General features: G+C 42.5%; 2 protein-coding genes across 3 annotated transcripts; one reads left to right on the top strand and one right to left on the bottom strand.

The window, feature by feature from the left end:
* Window positions 1-16: 16 nt before the first annotated feature.
* GON7 (GON7 subunit of KEOPS complex) lies at window positions 17-3,492 on the bottom strand. Its single transcript, XM_026515410.4, has 2 exons — window positions 3,227-3,492; window positions 17-903 (listed from the first exon to the last, which is right to left on the bottom strand). Exons 1-2 carry the CDS (start codon window positions 3,432-3,434, stop codon window positions 809-811), a joined length of 303 nt encoding a protein of 100 aa, XP_026371195.2. The 5' UTR covers window positions 3,435-3,492; the 3' UTR covers window positions 17-808.
* Window positions 3,493-3,618: 126 nt separating this feature from the next.
* Window positions 3,619-18,227, top strand: UBR7 (ubiquitin protein ligase E3 component n-recognin 7). Of its 2 annotated transcripts, XM_057318627.1 has the most exons (12): window positions 3,632-3,846; window positions 5,698-5,831; window positions 6,295-6,355; window positions 7,402-7,497; window positions 9,564-9,617; window positions 9,835-9,940; window positions 10,745-10,828; window positions 10,991-11,199; window positions 11,604-11,753; window positions 12,287-12,449; window positions 13,854-13,915; window positions 16,021-18,227. In XM_057318627.1, exons 1-12 carry the CDS (start codon window positions 3,697-3,699, stop codon window positions 16,111-16,113), a joined length of 1,362 nt encoding a protein of 453 aa, XP_057174610.1. In that variant the 5' UTR covers window positions 3,632-3,696; the 3' UTR covers window positions 16,114-18,227. The 2 variants fall into 2 exon arrangements, with proteins under 2 accessions (XP_026371194.1, XP_057174610.1); XM_026515409.4 differs by lacking the exon at window positions 10,745-10,828 and having other exon boundaries at window positions 3,619-3,846.
* The last annotated feature ends 1,075 nt before the right edge of the window (window positions 18,228-19,302 follow it).

Raw genomic sequence — 19,302 nt, 5'->3', positions numbered from 1 at the left:
AACACACACACACATGTTAGGAATATATATGTATTTTAAAGGATTCAATAGTACTTCAGTAAGCAAAATCAAAGCAAGGGTACAGGATGAGAAGAAATGCCTTAAGTTATAGTCAACATAGATTGCTTACTTAAAGACTTACATTTGTGTTTATATACATAACATGTTACAGCATAAAAGCACATCTAACTTTGTTCTCTTAAAGTACAGGTTAAATATATACTTGTTAAGTGGTATTATCTTGGGGGTCTGTATATTGGGTGTGGGTGTGGACTCCAGGTTTCCTTGGATCTCTCTCAAGGGCTCATCTCCCTCCTTCAGTATTTCTCTTCCCGTTTTCCTTCTTCTTACACAGAACTGCCATTCTTAAATTTAATATCCAATTTTCACCACTTGCTCATGTCGCATGGTTCTTTGCAATGTTACTGTCCAAGAACTGACATGTATTTTTTTATAACAAGCAGAAGCCAAAAGATGTAGACATCACACAATTTAATTCAATGGTTATTTAAAAAGTAGAAAGCAATAAAAAATTCAGTTGCCTACTTAGAGGATTTTATACATCATAAAATGTTCTATTCTATTTCCATGGTCTGAAATTTATTTCTCACTCAAGAAAACAGATTCATTTCTAAACATTTATTATATCTTTCTTGCTGGAAACAGAAGAAACATTTTTTTCTTTGACAAAGTTGTCCTGGGGAAGAAAACAAATGCTTTTCCAGATTAGAGCACTAGTCTTTCCTAAATGTCAGTGCGTGATAATTCTCGTATAGTAGCAGTCTTTAAAATTTCATAAAAGCTACTGTTAAGATGGAGGTTTGGGCCGTTTTGCAGATGGTCCATCTGAGTTAGTTCTGATATCAGTGTTATTATCATCTTCTGCATCATCTTCATCATCACCTTTTAAAATAAATATTTGTTGTATGACAATATGTTCAGTGGTTCAAAGAAAAAGATTGCTAAAATGGTTGATAATGAGATCATTTCACTTTTAAGAATTAATAAAATCATGCATACAACAGATTCAAGGTATGAATGGTTAAAAAGATTTCAAGAATTTTGGTGCTTAAGATCTTTCTTATTTATCACTTTTTTTTTGAGATATAATTCATAGACCATAAAATTCACTCTAAGGTATATGAATTGTATCTCCAAAAAAAGTGATAAATAAGAAAGATTTAAAATTTTAAGGTGTACAATTTATTGATTTGTAGTATATTCCCTAGGTTGAGCAACTGTCACCACTATTTAATTCTAGAACATTTTCATCATCCCAGAAAGAAATCCCACACCCATTAACAATCACTTTCCATTCCCCTTAGCCCTTGGCAACCTCTAATCCATTTTCTATCTCCATAGATTTGTCTATTCTGGACATTTCATACAAATGGAATCATAAAATATGTGGCCTTTTTGTCTGCCTTCCTTCACTCAACATGTTTTTAAGGTTCATTCACGTTGTAGTGTTTATTGGTACTTCATTCCTTTTTATTGTTGAATAATATTCCATTGATGAATACACCACGTTTTGTTTATCCACTCATCAGGTGATGGACTTCTGTGCTGTTTCCACTTTTTACTTATTATAAAATAGTGCTGCTATGAACATTCATGGATAAGTTTTTACGTGAACATGTTTCCAGTTCTCTTCGGAGAACTAGGAGTGGAATGAGGAGTTCCTAGAAGTGGAATTCCTGGGTCATATGATAACTTTATGTTTAACTTTTTAAGGAACTGCCGAACCATTTTCCAAAGAAGGTATAGCATTTCATATTTCCACCAGCAATGTATGAGGGCTCCAATTTCTTCACATCCTGGCCAACATTTGTTATTGTTCTTTCTGATTATAGTCATCCTAGTGAGCATGAAGTAGTATTTCATTGTGGTTTTCATTAGCATTTTTCTGATGGCCAACGATGCTGAACATCTTTTCATGAGCTTACTGACCATCTGTATATCTCATTTGGAGAAATGTCTATTCAAATCCTTTGCATATTTGATAACTCGATTATTTGTAATCCAATTTCAATACTTAGTACTTTTTAGAGTTCTATCATTTTTCTTTAGTAATTGTTATAATCTTTAAATTTTGTACATTTGTTGAGATAGAATTCCTATAACACAAAATATACCATTTCAATCTCTATTGCTTTTAACAAAGGAAATTCAAACCTAAGCTTTATGGACCGGGTCTTCATTTAACATACAAAAACATGTCCTCCAATACAAAGATATTACTGACCTGCCATTAACAGAATAGGTGGCAGTTATTTTTCCAATAAGTAATGATATTTTAAGAAAGGGCTCTAGCTATACTCATCCTTATTCCAATGATAACACTTTCAACAAATTAGAGAAGTACTTCTGGAGCCAAGAAACAGGACTTCACTTTCAACATATGTGGCAACACCCAATTAACATATTCATGGCACCAATCTATTGTCTGAACTCAGTGTAATGGTCTGGGTTCACATTATCTGGAACTATCAAGATGTAAACAAGATGAAAAAATAAATAAATAAAAGTACAGTTTAAGCCCCTCTTTAGAGGCGTTAAGTCCTGACTCCAATATTTAATTCTTAGGTTCTTCAGCTCAGGGCAGAAAATGTACCTACCTTTTTTTGTATTCACTTGAATTTCATATTTCTCCTTTCAAACTGTACCTTCTAAAATGGAATATGGGAAAGGAGTCCCTGGGAATCAGAACTCCTTAAACTGAAATCTTCAGAACCTATTCTGCGACAGATGGCAGTCTTCCTAACATGTTTGTAATTTCAACCCTGGTAATACTCATTTTCATCCTTCAACTCCCAGCTCAAAAGTCACACCCCCTCTCTGAAGCCTTCCTGGGTCCTGAGTTTGCAATAGTTACAGAGGGCCCTGGGGTCATACTTCCAGTCTGTAATAAGTGTTTGCCTGTCTAACCCCCACCAGCCTGAGAGTTCCACAAGGCCAGGAACTGAATGGCATTCACCTCATTCTTTCTCAAGAGCACAGCCCAGTGCCTCGCACAGAGTACTAGGCATTCAGCACGTGTTTTGTGATATAAATGCAAAGAGAGTCGTGAAAACGCTTAAGTAGAAGCAGCCCAGATAATACGACAGTAAGTGCCAACAATTTTTAGTTGGATTCTTCTTCCCCCGAGGCTTTCTCCAAGTTGGCCACTCTACCCGGGCTCCCCTGCCCCGCCCTCCTGTCGCTCCAGCACATTCTCAGGGCTCACCGTCCATGGCCTCTTCTGGAGCCGCCGCCTCCCGGTCTTGCGTTTCCTGCTGTACCAGGGGGCCGAAGAGCTCGGTCACAAGCTCCCTCATCTGGGCCACACCAGACAACAGGCCCTGGAAAGGGTCGGCGTCTCCCGGCGCCTCACAGGGCACCCGCAGCACCCGCTGCTGCCCATCCAGCCCGACGTACTCGCCCAACAACTCCATGACGACCGCTGAGCTTCAATAGCAAGCGACAGGGCAGCGCCACCCGGAAGCGGAAGTCAGCACGCGGCGGGCGCAGGCGGGCGCAGGCGGGAGAAGGGAGAGGAGTGACTTCCGTTTGTCGGAAGTCGCTCCTCCTCCTTCCTTCTCTTCCCTTCTTTGGGATTGGTTCTTAGCATTGGGCCCCGCCTCCTCCGGCCACGCCTCTGGCAGCCGCTTTTCCCGCCTCCGCCGGGCCGAGCGGCGGTCCCGCTGACAGTTGAGGATGGCTGGGGCGGAGGGGTCCGCTGGGCGGCAGTCGGAGCTGGAGCCCGTGGTATCGTTGGTCGACGTTCTAGAGGAGGACGAGGAGCTGGAGAACGAGGCGTGCGCCGTACTAGGCGGCAGCGACTCCGAGAAGTGCTCCTACTCGCAGGTGGGCGCGCGGCCCGGGCCTCGCTTCCCCCGGTCTCCCGCCGAACCTCCGGTTCCCGACCCGACTTGCCTTATTCCCGCCCGCGTGGCCCGGCTCCCCGGTGGTGGTCCGGGGTCGCGGTTCGTCGTAGGTTTCTCAGTCCCAGGCCCAGCTGCCCTTAAACCTCAGCCTCCTGGGTCCTCCTTCTTAGCCTGTGGCCAGCAGGGCCCCCTCCTCCCTGTCTTCCTTCGTCCGGTCCCTCGGGATTCTCCAGGCTTTGGCCCTGGGGCTCCTGCTCTTTCCTTCCTCTCTCGTCTCTCCTTGGTGCCTCGGCTGCTTTTCATAAACTGTCCCCGTGACCTCTCAGATCCCGACATCTTTGTCCTTACTTTTCCCATCCTAAGAGTGTTTATTAGGAACCGAATGGGAGAGTCGAAGCAGAGTTAAAGGAGAGAGCTCTGGATTTGAAAATCTCCCCCTAGGCTGGGTTCCTTGACAGCTAATGCTCTACAATTTAGTTTGACAAGTGCTAGCTCGTAGTTTTTTTGGCGAGACGAAGCAAGTACAGTGTCTATTTGCAGTCCCCCCCCGCGCCCCCCCCCATGGGAATAGACCGGAACCACGGCAGCAGGTGGCACTGGCAAAGGAGGGGAGGAGAGGAGAGGATTTGCTTGAAGGGTAAATTTGGCATTTAGAAGACGTTATGAATCAGAATTTGAGGGGGTGCGTTGTAGTGTTTGGTGACTCATCCTGTATTTCTAGGTACAAAAATGGAGCCAGGTGGGTAGAAGGAAACTACACGGGGTGAGACTTGGTAGGAAGAAAGTTACCTAGACTCTGGAGGATGTGTGGAACACTGGGGGATGAGGCGAGAGACTTGGGGCCTTTATGTGGTGCTGACTGAGCTCATAATACCAGTTGTCATCAGTTGACCAATTGAGTTTACCCTGCACAGTGGTTAGATTGTTGAATTAACCTGGTATCTACAGATAGTTCCAGATGTTGGCTGGTATTTTAAAACTTTTGGTCACCACCAAAACAACCTTTTCTCTGCTTTCCTTAAAAAAAAAAAAAAAAAAAGTGTGTGTAAGCTGTTCTTGAAATGTAGTTAGCTTTATAGAACGGACTTCCTAAAATTTTTCTTTTTACTGTAGTAAAATATGTGGAAAATCACACAAGGCATGTCTATGGCTTGCAGAGAAAAGTGAACATACTCATGTACCTGTTACCCCACTCCCCCACCCCGCCCAGATCAAGAAATAGAACATTAGGGGCATCCCAGAAGCTTCTCTGTCTCCCTGCTTTCTAGGGGACGGTAACCATTGTCAAGATTTCTAAAAGTTTTGCCTGTTTTCCTTCAACTTTTAATTTTGAAAAATTTTAAATCTACAGATAAGTTGAAAGAATAATATTATGAACACCTGTGTACCTCTTCCATGTATTCATTTTTTGCCACATTTGTTTTCTCTCTCTTCTCTATATAACACACTTTTTCCCCTGAATCATTTGAATATAAGTTGTAGACATCATGACACTCTAAATATTTCAGCATGCATCTCCTAAAATCAAAAGGATTCTTTTAATGCATTGATTTTCTCTTTGGTGGAGTCAACAAGTGTTTTCCAAAATTGTAAGTGTGATATTGCGAACATAAACCTAGACACATTCTCCTATATTTGTATGTGTTAAAATGTTGCTGCAGGCCAGCTTACTCTTATCTTCAGCTGGCTGGGAATTTAAAACTATCATTTTTAAAAAAATGTATGAAAATGAGCACTAATTTAGAACATATATAATGATTTGAAACATGCAATGGTGTTTTGGTCCTCTCGTATAATTATTCTCTTTCCATTTTGGGGCTGTCTTTTTTAGGGCTCAGTAAAGAGACAAGCACTATATGCCTGTAGTACCTGCACCCCAGAGGGAGAAGAACCAGCAGGAATTTGCCTAGCTTGCAGCTATGAATGTCATGGAAGTCATAAACTGTTTGAGCTGTACACAAAAAGGTACAGACAGTCGGAGATTGGTACTGAATGCTTTTTAAATGTTTGGATTCTTTCCCACCTGTACTGTTTTTCTTGTTTTTCCATTTAAAGTAGTTGTGTACTGGTAAAATTTAATATAATTGTTTTCTATGATGTAACTGGAGAGAACAGTTTTTCCAGAGGGCCTTTTAAAATATGATTATTGTATAAACTGAAACTGGTCATCCTTCTCTGCCATTATTTTACTTGTGTGTTTATGTATGTGCGATATAAACATTTGTCTCTGTGCATGTTAATTTCCAGAGTTATTAAATATTTTAATTGTTATGTGCTTGGAGAAATTTCAAATTGGACACATGAACAGCAACCAAGGCCACTTTTTAGATCCTAGAAACGAATTGGAAGGGGCTCTAATATTAATATAAAGAGTAACTCATTAGATTTAAAAGAAAAATTAAAATCTGCGCTTCCTCATTTTTTCCAGAAACTTTCGTTGTGATTGTGGAAACAGCAAGTTTAAAAATTTGGAATGCAAATTATTTCCTGTAAGTAAGCACCATAACTAAAAATGCATTGAAAATAGCTGAGATTGATGTTTGCCGGAGTGGATAAAAACCATACATTTTCCAAAAAGGAAGTTCTTATGCTTGTTCTTTGCAAATAGGCAAATCAGTATTAGACTGTATCCCATTTTTTATTTTGTTGGAAAACTAACCTGTTCAGAGCCTGCATTACAGATTGTAATTAATATGAAAGATTTTGGTGGGAATGTTCTTTAAAGTAACTCAGGTTCAATTATGTTAGCTGTGCTCATAGTTTAAGGCTTTTAAAGCAAAGGGTATGTCTTTAAAAACAATAAAAAAACTTGGTAATAATGAATGTGGGCTAGATGCACACAGGGAGTTTTTCACTGTTTTTTGGCTAATAACTATACTTACACAGTAACGTTTACTGAAGCAACAGAAATTAAGTAGAAAGTAAGGGATTTTACATTGTTCATTAGTGATTGCTATTTCCCTCCTTTGAAAGTTATTTTTAGACAATTTCCTTGCCTGCTTTTTACCTTCTAGTGACCTGGGAGCTTTGGCTATCACAGCTGGGCATTAAGAAGTACTTCGAAAGTCTAGGCCAATGTTTATTTACATAGGTCGATCATTAATATTTATAATTAAATTTTATCAGCATTTTGTTATGGATGTTTTTTGTTTCCCCCAATTACTACAAAGAAGGTACGAAAAATTAATTTTGTTTATTCTCTGTATCCTGGAAAAAGTATCCTTTTAATAGGAGTGAATTCTTTTTCTTTGTACTTTGCAAGTTAAAGACCAACTTTTGGCAGGAAGATATTTAATGGAGAAATTGATTGAATGCATTGACTTCATGCAACAGGAAATTTATGATATTTATGATATTTTATTATATTCATGTTATTTATCTTACTATATCACACTGATGATGTATTATAAATGTAATTTAATATATGTCATATGCATGATATTTGTACGATATTTATGATAATTTATACTTTCATGATGCCTGAAATTATAGTTAAAATTAGATCATATTATATATTAACATTAATCTCTTTCAGGACAAAGCAAAGATAAATTCTGGCAATAAATACAATGATAACTTTTTTGGATTGTACTGCATTTGTAAGAGACCTTATCCTGATCCTGATGATGAGGTAAGAGAATTGGAGGTTAATTGGAGGTTAATACCTCTAGCCTTCGCTCCTCAGCCTATTATCCAGTCTGGATCTCCATAGCTATTCAGAGGGGATTTGGGGATTGTGAGAGGATTCTAGCTCTATCCTTTCTTAGAATCTGGGCTGGAGCTGTAACTGGTACAGATCTCTACACCATGAGAATGAAATATTGGACAGGACTTTCTCAAGGCCAGCACTTTCTTCTTTCCTCTCTCTCATTGCCTGCCTTCTCCACTCCCCCAAACACTGTCCAAAAAATGACCTTCAACTTCTTTGTTCCCTGAAAGACTAGAAATGGAGTGTATAGACTGAATCCTCTTAAAAATTTCAATATATACAAAATTTTTAAAAATTTAAAATTAAAAAAAAGTATACACAGAATTTAAAAAGAGTTTTTCTTCTTCCTCGCTCCATCTTCTTACTTCCTAGATATAACCACTGTTAACACTTTTTGGGGTATATGTTTTTAGACCTCTTTCTCTGCCCATGTAAGTGGACGTGTTTCGATTTGTAGTTACGTTTTAACAAGAGTGAAAAGTCGGTACATTCACTTCTGCAGCTTGCTTTTCTCACTTATCAGTATATCACAGACACCTTCCCATGCGAAACAGCACAAATCCACCTTGTTCCGATCGCAGCCAAGTATTCATAATGTGACGTGCTGTAAGTTAGTTACCTAAATGTTCTGTCGCAGACTGGTGGTGTCTCATTTTTCAGTATTGTAAAGAAAGCTGCAGTGACCATCCTTATACAGTAATATGACTGAGTATAATCCTGCAAGTATTTATGGATACCTAGAGGTAGAACCAGTGAGACATAGGATATTTATATTTACAATTGCGATCATGTCTGCCAAAAGAGTTCAGTCACAAACAGTAGGTGATAGTGTCTTTTTCCCCATACTCTTGTCAGGCCTGGATGTTAGCAGTCTTTTTAAATCTTGCCATCTTCATAGATGAAGAGCAGTATCTTTTAAACATTTCCTTTCCCTGGTCATGAGTGATTTTATGCATCTTTCATGAGTTTATTAGACATTTGTAGTAACCGGTCTGAATTGTCCTTTCATATTCTTGGCCCATATTTTGACTGGCTTTTGTTTGTGTATTTACTGATTTGAAGGAGTGCTTTTATGTTTAGAAAAATTAGCCTTCTGCCTTCTTCCTTGCTTTCTAGTTGTCTTGGAACTGTAATTATTGAACCAAATTATTTAGAGGAACAAGTTGAAGATATCTTTGAGTTAACAAAGATAAAACCTTAAACTGGATATTTTAAGGTATGGGGTAAAGTGTTATAACGAAAATAAGATGTTGAATAAATTGATGAAGGCAGAAGAAAGAATAAAACGGCTATATATGTATATATATATATATTGTGTGTGTGTATAGGCCTGCATATGGACATACATAAAGATATATATACTTTTTTCCCCTTTAAGAAGTTATAATAGGGAAAAGACGAACAACATTGGGATATCAATCAGTAGATAGGAAAGCCTGGACATGAAAAGAAAACCATTCCAAAAACAGTCTGTGCCCTTTGGTATATCATTTTCCTAGGGCCAGAATTTAATTATTTGATTATTTAGCCAATTCAGGTTAGGGGAGTTGTTGCTGTCCGTATTATCAAAAGACTGTTTATGATATTTACTTTTCAGTCTGAGTAAAATGAAGGGGTTGAAGAATATGGGGTTGCCACATTCTACATTGGTCAATTCATCTTAACCTCCCTGGGCCTTAGTTTACGGATAAAACGAGAAGCTGTTACTTACAAAGTTTTGTGAGAGTCAGATGCCAAATAACCGAAGTGAACGAACTTTGACGGTTGCTTCCAAAGTGCTCCTCTCAATGTAACCCTTCTCCAAACCAGTTCCTGGAGAGCGAGCTTCGCTGGCCCCATGACCCGCTAGCTCTCCCTGTCCCGTGGATAGCAGTCTCACAGACTCGGTAGAGAATTATTCAGTATCTAGTTCTGCTGTTTGCCAGATTTACTTCTGTGTCCCAGAATTCACTGTAATCATTAACATGCCAACTGCGTTTCCGTGTTAGATTCCGGACGAGATGATCCAGTGTGCGGTCTGTGAAGACTGGTTCCACGGGAGGGTAAGGAAAGCTTTCACCTTTTAAAGCCATTGTCTTCACAAAAAGAGAAAAGATCTTTCCTTTTTGAATTGTGTGATATTTTACCTTACAATTACTCTTCCAAAACGAAACTAGAAGGATATGATCAGTGTTCTATTGCAAAATTTTTTATTAAATAATGAGCATCTCGGACAACTTGGAGACTGCAAGAAAAATACTCGGTTTCCTGTATTCACAGCATCTTGGTGCCATTCCCCCCGAGAGTGGCGATTTCCAGGAGATGGTGTGCCAGGCTTGTATGAAGCGCTGTTCCTTCCTGTGGGCTTACGCTGCACAGCTGGCGGGTAGGTGTCTGTGGTGCCACAAATGGGCTCGTGACATTTCTGTGTTCAGTCCAGAATTTTTAGCAACTGTTTTTTTTTTTTTAATTTAAATTCAATTAATTAACTTAGAGTGTATTATTAGTTTCAGAGGTAGAGGTCAGGGATTGATCAGTCTTATATAACACCCAGTGCTCATTACATCACGGGCCCTCCTTCGTGCCCGTCAGCCAGTTACCCCAGCCCCTCACCTTCTTCCCCTCCAGCAACCCTCAGTTTGTTTCCTATGGTTAAGACTCTTTCAGCAACTGTTTTTAATGGGACTCTGAGGTATAGAAAAAGGTGCTTATAGACCGGTGGGGAGACAAACAAGAACAAATTTGTACTTAAATAGCTTGACACAGAGGCCGGATGAGACCAGAATTAGGGAAAACGGAGGAGGAAGTTTTTGAATGGGACTTTGAAAGATAAATACAACCAAAAGAAGTTGTTCTTAAATGGAAGACATGCTGTTGGTCGGGCGGGCCGGGCTACGCTTTGCTGCCTAGTGCTTTCAGTATACACTAAGAAATGGGCCTGAAACACTGATCAGCAATGAATGGTCTTGAGGCAATAAATATTTTATTTTACTGGTAATGCAAATGTGTTACTTAATTTATTTTTAGCGTGGCAGTTACTCATAGTGTCTGCGCCTCTGACCTCATAATGTCTGCCCTTCTCACCTTTAGGGAACATTTTACCATAAGAACCACAAACAGCATTGCCGTGCCTAAAATCTCACCTTACTCTTTTGATTTGTCTCAATGTTCTTTTTTTTTTTTTTTTAAGATTTTATTTATTTGCCAGAGAGAGAGCAAGAGAGCAAAAGCAGCGGGGAGCGGCAGGCAGAGGGAGAGGGAGGAGCAGCATTAGGTAGGCATAAGCTAAAAGAGTTGATAATTCCTTTCTGTTTATTCCAGAGATAAAGTTGAGACTCTTTTTCCAGATTCTGAAATATTTTTGAATTAGTCTAAGTGACTTCACCATTGAAGAGATCTGTGGATATGTGTGTGTTTCTTTTCATTGAACCCACAGTAACCAAAGTATCTGCAGAGGATGATGGGTTAGTGCTGAATGTTGATGGAATAGGTGATCTGGAAGTCATCAAACCCGAAAATGGAGATCATCAAGATAGTACCCTCAAAGAGGATGTTCCAGAACGTGGAAAGGATGCTGTCAAGGAAGTTAAAGCAGAGCAGACTAATGAACCATGTACCAGCTCAAGTTCTGAACCTGATCTCCAGGTAACATACGAAGTATTTGCCATGAAAGAAAGAAAGCTTAAGCAAAATTAATTCTGGGAGCTCCGCAGCTGTGGATGTCAGCTGTACCCTTTGCCTAAAGAAATTCCCCTCTAGGGGCGCCTGGGTGGCACAGCGGTTAAGCGTCTGCCTTCGGCTCAGGGCGTGATCCCGGCGATCCGGGATCAAGCCCCACATCAGGCTCTTCCGCTATGAGCCTGCTTCTTCTTCTCCCACTCCCCCTGCTTGTGTTCCCTCTCTCGCTGGCTGTCTCTATCTCTGTCGAATAAATAAATAAAATCTTTAAAAAAAAAAAAAAAGAAATTCCCCTCTATAGTCTAAAAAAAAGTCTGTGAAAACTGTGATAGTGTAAAAAAACACACTTCAAAATTTAATTTTTTTTTTAGACAGCATTTAAGAATCAACATCTCAACATGGAATCACAGGCTGGCTGCAGACTTCAAGAGCTTAATGCCAAGCAGTTTCTAAAGAAAGATACTGCCACCTATTGGCCCGTGAACTGGCGCAGCAAGTTATGTACCTGCAAAGACTGTATGGTGAGTACCTGATCGGGGTCGCCGTGACTGTGGTTATCACGGACCGAGGCCGCAGGCAGGCCCATCTGAAAAATGTGTTTATGAAAGTGGTGCTAGGACTGTAGAGAACTCTAAAATATTTTATATTAAGCAAATTTATGAACTGCTACTTGCAGTGGGAGAATGCTCGTGGGAGAAATTAAGAATTATGTAGTACTTTTTATTTATTAATCTTCATTTTAATGGAAAATAGACATTCTTCTCTTTTTTTATGTCATAGCATTTGCTTGGAAGTAAAAATTTTCCTGAAAGTTACAGTAAGTCAGTGGTTTTAAAATAAAGATCTATTTAGACCGTACAATACCTACTGGGAAGTTGGGAGATTCCTAAAAGAGATTTGGGCAAGAGGAATAAGTCACTCAAGCAATTCTGTAGGCTCAGGTTTTCTGGCAGCTAATCTGAAAACATTAAATAAATTTTTAGTGATTCTCATGAAGTTGACTTTCTGAGAATGACCTACAGTTCTAATAGGAAACCGGTTTTATTTTTTGAAGAAAATGTATGGCGAGCTAGATGTCCTGTTCCTGACAGATGAATATGACACAGTTCTGGCTTATGAAAACAAGGGCAAGGTCGACCAGGCAGCTGACAGGAGAGACCCTTTAATGGACACCCTTAACAGCATGGACAGAGTCCAGCAAGTGGAACTTATTTGTGGTAAATGCTGTTTCAACAAAAATTCACGAAGTTCATAAGGTTTCCTTTGCTCTTAAAATATGTATAGAGGGGACCACTAAAACCTGTTGTTTTCATTTAATACAAACAGTTTAAAATTGGAATTACAAAGTAGCCTTCCATTACACTTGCCTAATTGTAGTGTTGCTGGGTATTTAGCCGTTGTTACCACTGAGTCAGAGTTCAGTGCTAGAAGCATCATGTGCTTGAGAAACCTTGACATGTGCTTTTTTGATTCATGGTAGATGCATGAGTAAGGAATAATAGAAAATCAATATTTTTTTTCCATCCGTTGAAATAGTTTTCATGGAACATTACAGGTCCTCTCTTTGACAGTCGTTCAGGTTGCTCCAGGAAACCACCAGAGGGACAATATCCCTAAACCCTTCATGGCAGGCCTTTACAGACTCCCCCCCAGCGTGCCCAGCTGATTTTAGACGTTTCCATCGCGGCTGGTCTCTGCTCGGATGCCACCACCTTGGGGGCAGTGATCATTTCTGTCTTTTATTTTTAACTATTTGATGAATTTCCTTTGCGTCTATTAGACTAAAAGCATTTTGAGGATGGAGGCTGCATCTGAAAGATTTTGTAGCCCTCAGGGTGCCTCATACATAATAGAAACTAGTAAGTGAGTGAATGAGTTTTAAAACTTAATGTTTGACAAGTCCAAGATTATTGCAACTATTAGGATTCCAGAGAGGTAGGAAGCCCTTTAAAAAATTCTTAGCTGGGGCACGTGGGTGGCTCAGTCGGTTGAGCGTCTGCCTTTGGCTCAGGTCATGATCCTGGAGTCCCAGGACCGAGCCCCACATCCGGCTCCCTGCTCTTCGGGGTGTCTGCTTCTCCCTCTGCCCCTCATGCCGCTTGTGTTCTCTCTCTCTCAAATAAATAAATTAATAAATAATCTTAAAAAAAATTCTTAGCTACTCTTTTTGGGCCTGAGGATTTTTTTTTTTTTTTGAGTTTTTGTTGTTTTTTTGTTTTTTTAAATAAGTAGGGTCCTAGATATCAAAATGAAAGAACTTGGGAGAAATTGGGAACAAGTTTCTTTCTTTTTTTTTAAATTTATTTCAATTTATTTATTTTAGAGAGAGCATGAACAGGAGGGGCAGAGGGAGAGGGAGAGAGACTCTCAAGTGGACTCTGAGCAGAGACGTGGGGCTTGATCCCACAACCCTGAGATCATGACCTGAGCCGAAACCGAGTTGGACGCACAACTGACTACACCACCCAGGCCCCCCATGGGAGCAAGTGTTTATGCATGTTTCACTCAGAGAAGAAGTTAAAGTATTAACAAACTCAAATGTTAGTGGGAAAGAAGTGCTTTGTTTCTAAAAGCAAATGAGTTGTCTAAAGTTTACTACCTTTTTTGTTGTTTTGATTTAGAATACAATGACTTGAAGACTGAACTGAAAGACTATCTCAAGAGATTTGCTGATGAAGGCACGGTAGGTTGAGTTAAAGAATTTTTTTCATAGCCCCATATGTTCTGAATAAACTGTTTATTTTCTTGGGTGAAGAAATGACCGTGTATCTTAAACTGGATCCTTGGCAGGTGAATACAGGCAGAACTAAGGGAAATCAGTGTTCTATGGCATTACTAACTAGATCTTTACAGAAACAAGTAAGCACCTTAAGCTGCAATAAGGTTAATCTGCTTTGGTTGTATTTGTCCAGAGAAGATAAGAAGTTCTAGATGTTCTTGGATGATGGACTGCCTTTTATTTTATGTTTGTGTCTGGCTATAAAAGAAAGAACACTTAGAAACTACAAAATGTCTGAGACAAACCAATAAAATGGTTTATTATTGAACCCTAATATTTATTCTTTAACATTTCTACTCTGCATGTTGGCTTTGACCATTTGAGCGTCTGGAAGCTTAAAATTGCACACACTCTAATTTGCGTGCTTAGAGGTCACCTCTCCCAGCATCCTTGCAGGAAAAATTCTTTTCTTTTATTGCCTTTCGGTGTTCAGTGTTGTGATCCAACGTAGGGACGGTTCCTTCAGATTGGAATTCCCAAAGGTCCTATGTAGTAACATTTTTAAGTGTGAATTTCCAAGCCACGTAGCAAATACATTAGAGCTTTGAGCTTCAGCGTCTCGAGTAGATTAGTCACCTAGATCCTGACTCTGTTACAGCTTCTGATTCCTCACCCTTGGTGCCTGTGAAGCTGGTGTATCAGTTACTAGTCTGGGTTGTTCTAGTTAGAGGATTAGTAGGTATCTTATCTCACCCCAAGGAAGTCGTGCAAGTTGGCAGGGCTGGTTTGTATACGTTAGCGGCACTACCCTTGGGAAGCGAGGGGGAGAGTTTCACTTTATGGGCAAGTATTTATCCACTTTCTTATCTTTTCCCTCTCTCGCTCTTGCTCACGTGCATTCCCCGTGCTTTCTTTTTTTCTTTCTCTTTCCCTTCCTCTCCCTGCCCGACCTTCATTCCTTCATAACAATAAGAATGTAATTAAAAAGAAAATTCACAAACCTGTCTGTTTTGATGGACTTCATGTGGCAGTTGGGAGGTCAGATCAGCTGGCTAGACATTCTTGGGGCGAGCGGGGACTCCTTCCGGGTTGTCCCACTTTACTTTTTCATCCATATTGTCCCTTTGTCTTATTTTCTTATTTCTCATCTTTTATTTTGCTAATGTCATAAATACCTTTGTATAATGCTCTAATAATCCTTTTCCCAGTGAAATGGGAGATAAATTTCTCATTGCATGAAATGGATAGTCTGTTTACTAAGAGTCGTGCTTCTTTATTTTTGGCCGATTATTCTTTTTATGTAGCGAACATTTCTAATTTTGGATTCATGAAAGGGCAGAGTTTTTTTCAGTAAAGAGGAAAACACAAATCTCAAAGCAAAACAGACTTTGTTTTCTTTGGGCACTCACACAGAGCTGGAGGACATTCCCAAGAGACAGCTGTGGTCACAAGAGAGGGCGGTGGTCTGGGGAGACCTTTGGGTGCTCAGCTGTATGCTGACTCTGCCACTTTCTTTTCAACTCATGGTTTTGGTTTTTCTTTTAAAGATGTTATTTATTCATTTGAGAGAGAGAGAGAGAGAGAGGGCACGAACCGGGGGGAGGGACAGAGGGAGAGGGAGCAGCAGACTCCCCGCAGAGCAGGGAGCGCAATGTGGGGCTCCACCCCAAGGCCCTGAGATCATGACCTGAGCCGAAGGCAGACGCTTCACCGATGGAGCCCCCCAGGTGCCGGCAACTAATGTTTATTAAGAACTTACTCTGTGCCGGGCAGTGTTTGATCCGATCTGATCTGATCTGCCAACGACCCTGTTAGGTAGGTGCTTTTTATCATTTCTCATGAGGACGCCCCGTGGGCAGTGGAACCCGCGCTCGGCACCGGCTCTGTGCTTCCTCTTAGCTGTGGGACCCCTGCCAGGCCCGCGTCTAGGAGATGGAGCCAGTGTGATTAATTCCACGTTAAGAGCATTCTTCCCAGCTGAACCGTCGGCCTTGTTTGTGAATCTCGTGACCGGCGATTGCCGTGCGGAAAGGCACATCCCCTTCCTGATCCGTGCTTTTCATCAACAGGTTGTGAAGAGAGAGGACATCCAGCAGTTCTTCGAAGAATTTCAGTCAAAGAAGAGACGACGAGTGGACGGCATGCAGTACTACTGCAGCTAGAGTGCGGGGTGCCGCGCCGGGAATAAAAGAGGCGTGTCTCACGTCTGGTCCCGCTCCGGCCTCGAGCTTCCTTTCCTCCTTAACTACAGTAGCCGCAGTGTGGGTGCTGATTTCACAGCCGGCGCCCTCTGACTCCGCTAACCGCAGCTCTCTCCCCAGAGCAGGCCCGCCGCCCGACCACCGGACAACCCCCAGGTTATTTGCTTCTAAGTTGTAAGCAGTTTGGTTTAGTTTTGAGAAAGTAAACTAGTTTCTTTGCTAATGATTTGTTCTTTAACTCCTGAACGTGTCTCCCCTGCCACAGAGCTGTTGTCTCCCGGGACCTGCTCTGCGGGGCACGGCGGGAGCCCTCTTCCTGTCCGCCAGAACCCCTCTAGGTCCCTCACCCCTCTGATCGTGGTGCCTTGGGTCAGCGCTTCCTCAGGCCTGGTCTCTGCCTCTTCTCCCACATCCTTGCTTTCTCCAGTGTGGTCGCTGCTCAGAGGCGTCTGGATACTTGCTTCTCCTGGGCCCGGCCTCCAGTGGAGCCAGGGGCCGATGGTTTTCTGGGCTGGATGTCTTTCGCAGGCAGGGAGGTTGGCCGATGGCAGGATCAAGGAAGCCAACCTTTGTTATGATTTTTACTAATAAATTTCAAGTGAAAATGTCATTCACAGTTCTCCTGGCACTAGAATATTCGAATTTCAGTACTGTAGTGCTCGCAGGGCTTCCTGGAGAAAACTCGCCAGTGTACTAGTCCCTCTTCTGCTGCCTAGAAAACAGACCGGGTACTACCCTGTGAAATCTTGGTGGTTTACAAAGTCCTCTGGATTTCTTTATATTATCAGGGATATTCATAAGCATATAGTGAAAACGGACCTATTTTGATATCGTTCTGTTATGAAAATGTTCTTAGAACCCTAGTAAATTATTATTTTCCCCCTAAAATCTGTGTTGAAGGAGAAAGATACTGGTTTAGCTTACTTGTAGCGAGCCAGGGCGGTGAGTGCCCTGTTTCGGAAGAGGCAGACGGTGTGTAAGAGATTCCAAACTAGGCCCTAGGCTGCACGAATGATGAGCTTTGTGTAAATAAACGTAAACGTCCACAGCTGGTTCTCTAATGACCGTGAGATCTGCTTTTGAAGAACCTTGTGGATGGTGTATAAAACCCCATATTTGAGGGGAAGTCCTTTCAGTTGGTATGAAATCTCTTGACGGCCCTCAGGCGATGCGGAAAACACCTTTGATAAACACAGAGCCCTCGGTTGCTCTCCCTCCAGAGCGACATGGTCTCTGCTGACAAGAGATGACACGCTTTAAGGTATGTGACTCTAAGCATCGGGGCTTCGGGGCCGCAAGGGTACATTAATTTCCCTTCGTGTGTCCAGCAGTGGCAAATACCAGTCCCTGGATGAGATGAACTCGGCCTGGGGAACATCAGGGCCTCAAAGAAATGGTCCAGCCCCTGGTTTTCTGCATCAAGCCGCCTAATTCCAGATCCCCACGAAGAGTGATGTGTGGGGCTGGGAGGTCCTGTGGTCACAGGAGATGCTTCTGTGCCCTGCGCTGGCCTTGCAGAAAGGCTGGGTGGCCAAGCTCAGGGCACCTCTCAGATGGCGGGCAGGTCCCAGCTTGGGAGCTCGTGTCCGAGTCTGAGGACTCCTCGCCCCGTGCAGGGGTGCGCCAGGGCGCCGCGGTGGCCGCAGGGTCCCGGCTTCAACTGCCACGAGGTTCCTGGCTCCCGGGACAGGTCAGGGCCACGTCTCGGAGACCGTGCGCTTCCCGGGCAGCACAGAGTACACGTCTCCCAGGGCCGAAAGGCTCCTCTAGAAAGGGACTGATCCTTCTTTTACATTAACCAGAAAACCTCTTTTTTTGTTTTTGTTTTTTAACCTATGTTCACAGCTAGTTTTCTTACTGACCGCAACGGACGGTCTCTTTTTGTGGAGACGGATTTTGGCCAACATGTGGCAGTTGATATAAATGCATGTTTTATGCAAAACAAGAATATGGTATTAGTTGCTTTTAAGGCACTCCGGCATCGTATGTACATTTTTGTAGAATTGTTACTGGACTTACAATTACATACTTCAATCAGGTTTCTGTAAAATCGAAATAAAACCAGTTCAACAAAATAGTGGCTTTACAGGTGGTTTGAAGTCCTATTTAAATGTGCACAGCCTCCCCTGCAGGTTATGAGAGAAATGGATATAATGCCGGTATTCTAGCCGCCATTCCTGCCCTGGGGTCCTGCTCAAGCCGAGGGACTGGCTGAGTTCTTCCTGCTGTTCTCGGAGATGTGGCCTGATCTGAGGTCCGCCAGCGGGGCCCCTGCACCCCCCTGGCTTTACAGCCCTTCCTGCGAGGGAGGGTCCGTGATTCCCGTTGGGGCCTCGATGAACAGGGGAACAAAGGAAAGGGCTTGGGTGGTGACCGATGGCAGTGTGTTCAGGGACTGCTCCGTATGGAAGGAGCCCACAGTCTGGGGAAAAGTTGAGGTCCGCCCGCATGGTAGCTGTTCTTTCAAAAGTAAACATGAAAAAACAAACCTAAAAGCCAATGTAGAGGCCCATCTTTGGCCTCACCCCAGCTCTTCTGCCGTGGGAATTATCCAGACTTGTCACCAGCATGGCGAGCTCAGCTCAGGTGAATGAACTGTTGTCTACAGCCCTGAAGCTGCCCACACGTCTGAGAAGTCAGGATTACATAATCCTCAATGCTGGGAAAGCTGCAGTTCTCCCAGCAACCGGACCAAAGGACCCTGGTGGGGCAGGAGGAAATTGAGAGCAATCCAAGTACTGCAGGGACTTTGGCGGTGACCTAGTTCAGCTCCCCAGTGAAGAGTGTGGTCTGGGGAACGTGGGAAGTACAGGAAGCCAACCCAGTTCCCAGAGGCCAGTGAGGCTGTGTCCCAGGCAGGTCACCTTGAAGTGGCTGCTGGATGCAAGCCTTGGTCCGAGGAGGCATGGAGCAGCTGTGGCCAAAGCCACGTGTACCTCCCTTGCCCTCCTGAACCGCTGGGCGTCAGACAGTGTGTGTCCCCCTGCTTACAATCACAGGATCCCTAGGTTGGAAGGGACCTGAGAAGTCAGCCAGCCTCACTTTGTCAGGACAGGAGGCCCTCCCTCATGGATGACCCTCACAGGCGACCTGTGCCGCCCTTGGCCACTTGGCTCCCATGTCTCCATGCTGTCGGTGGCAGTGCCCCAA

Source organism: Ursus arctos, unplaced genomic scaffold (assembly GCF_023065955.2).
Source record: "Ursus arctos isolate Adak ecotype North America unplaced genomic scaffold, UrsArc2.0 scaffold_25, whole genome shotgun sequence".
NCBI lineage: Eukaryota > Metazoa > Chordata > Mammalia > Carnivora > Ursidae > Ursus > Ursus arctos.
The sequence above is the reverse complement of the archived record's forward strand: the minus strand, read 5'-3'. Positions and strand labels throughout refer to the sequence as shown.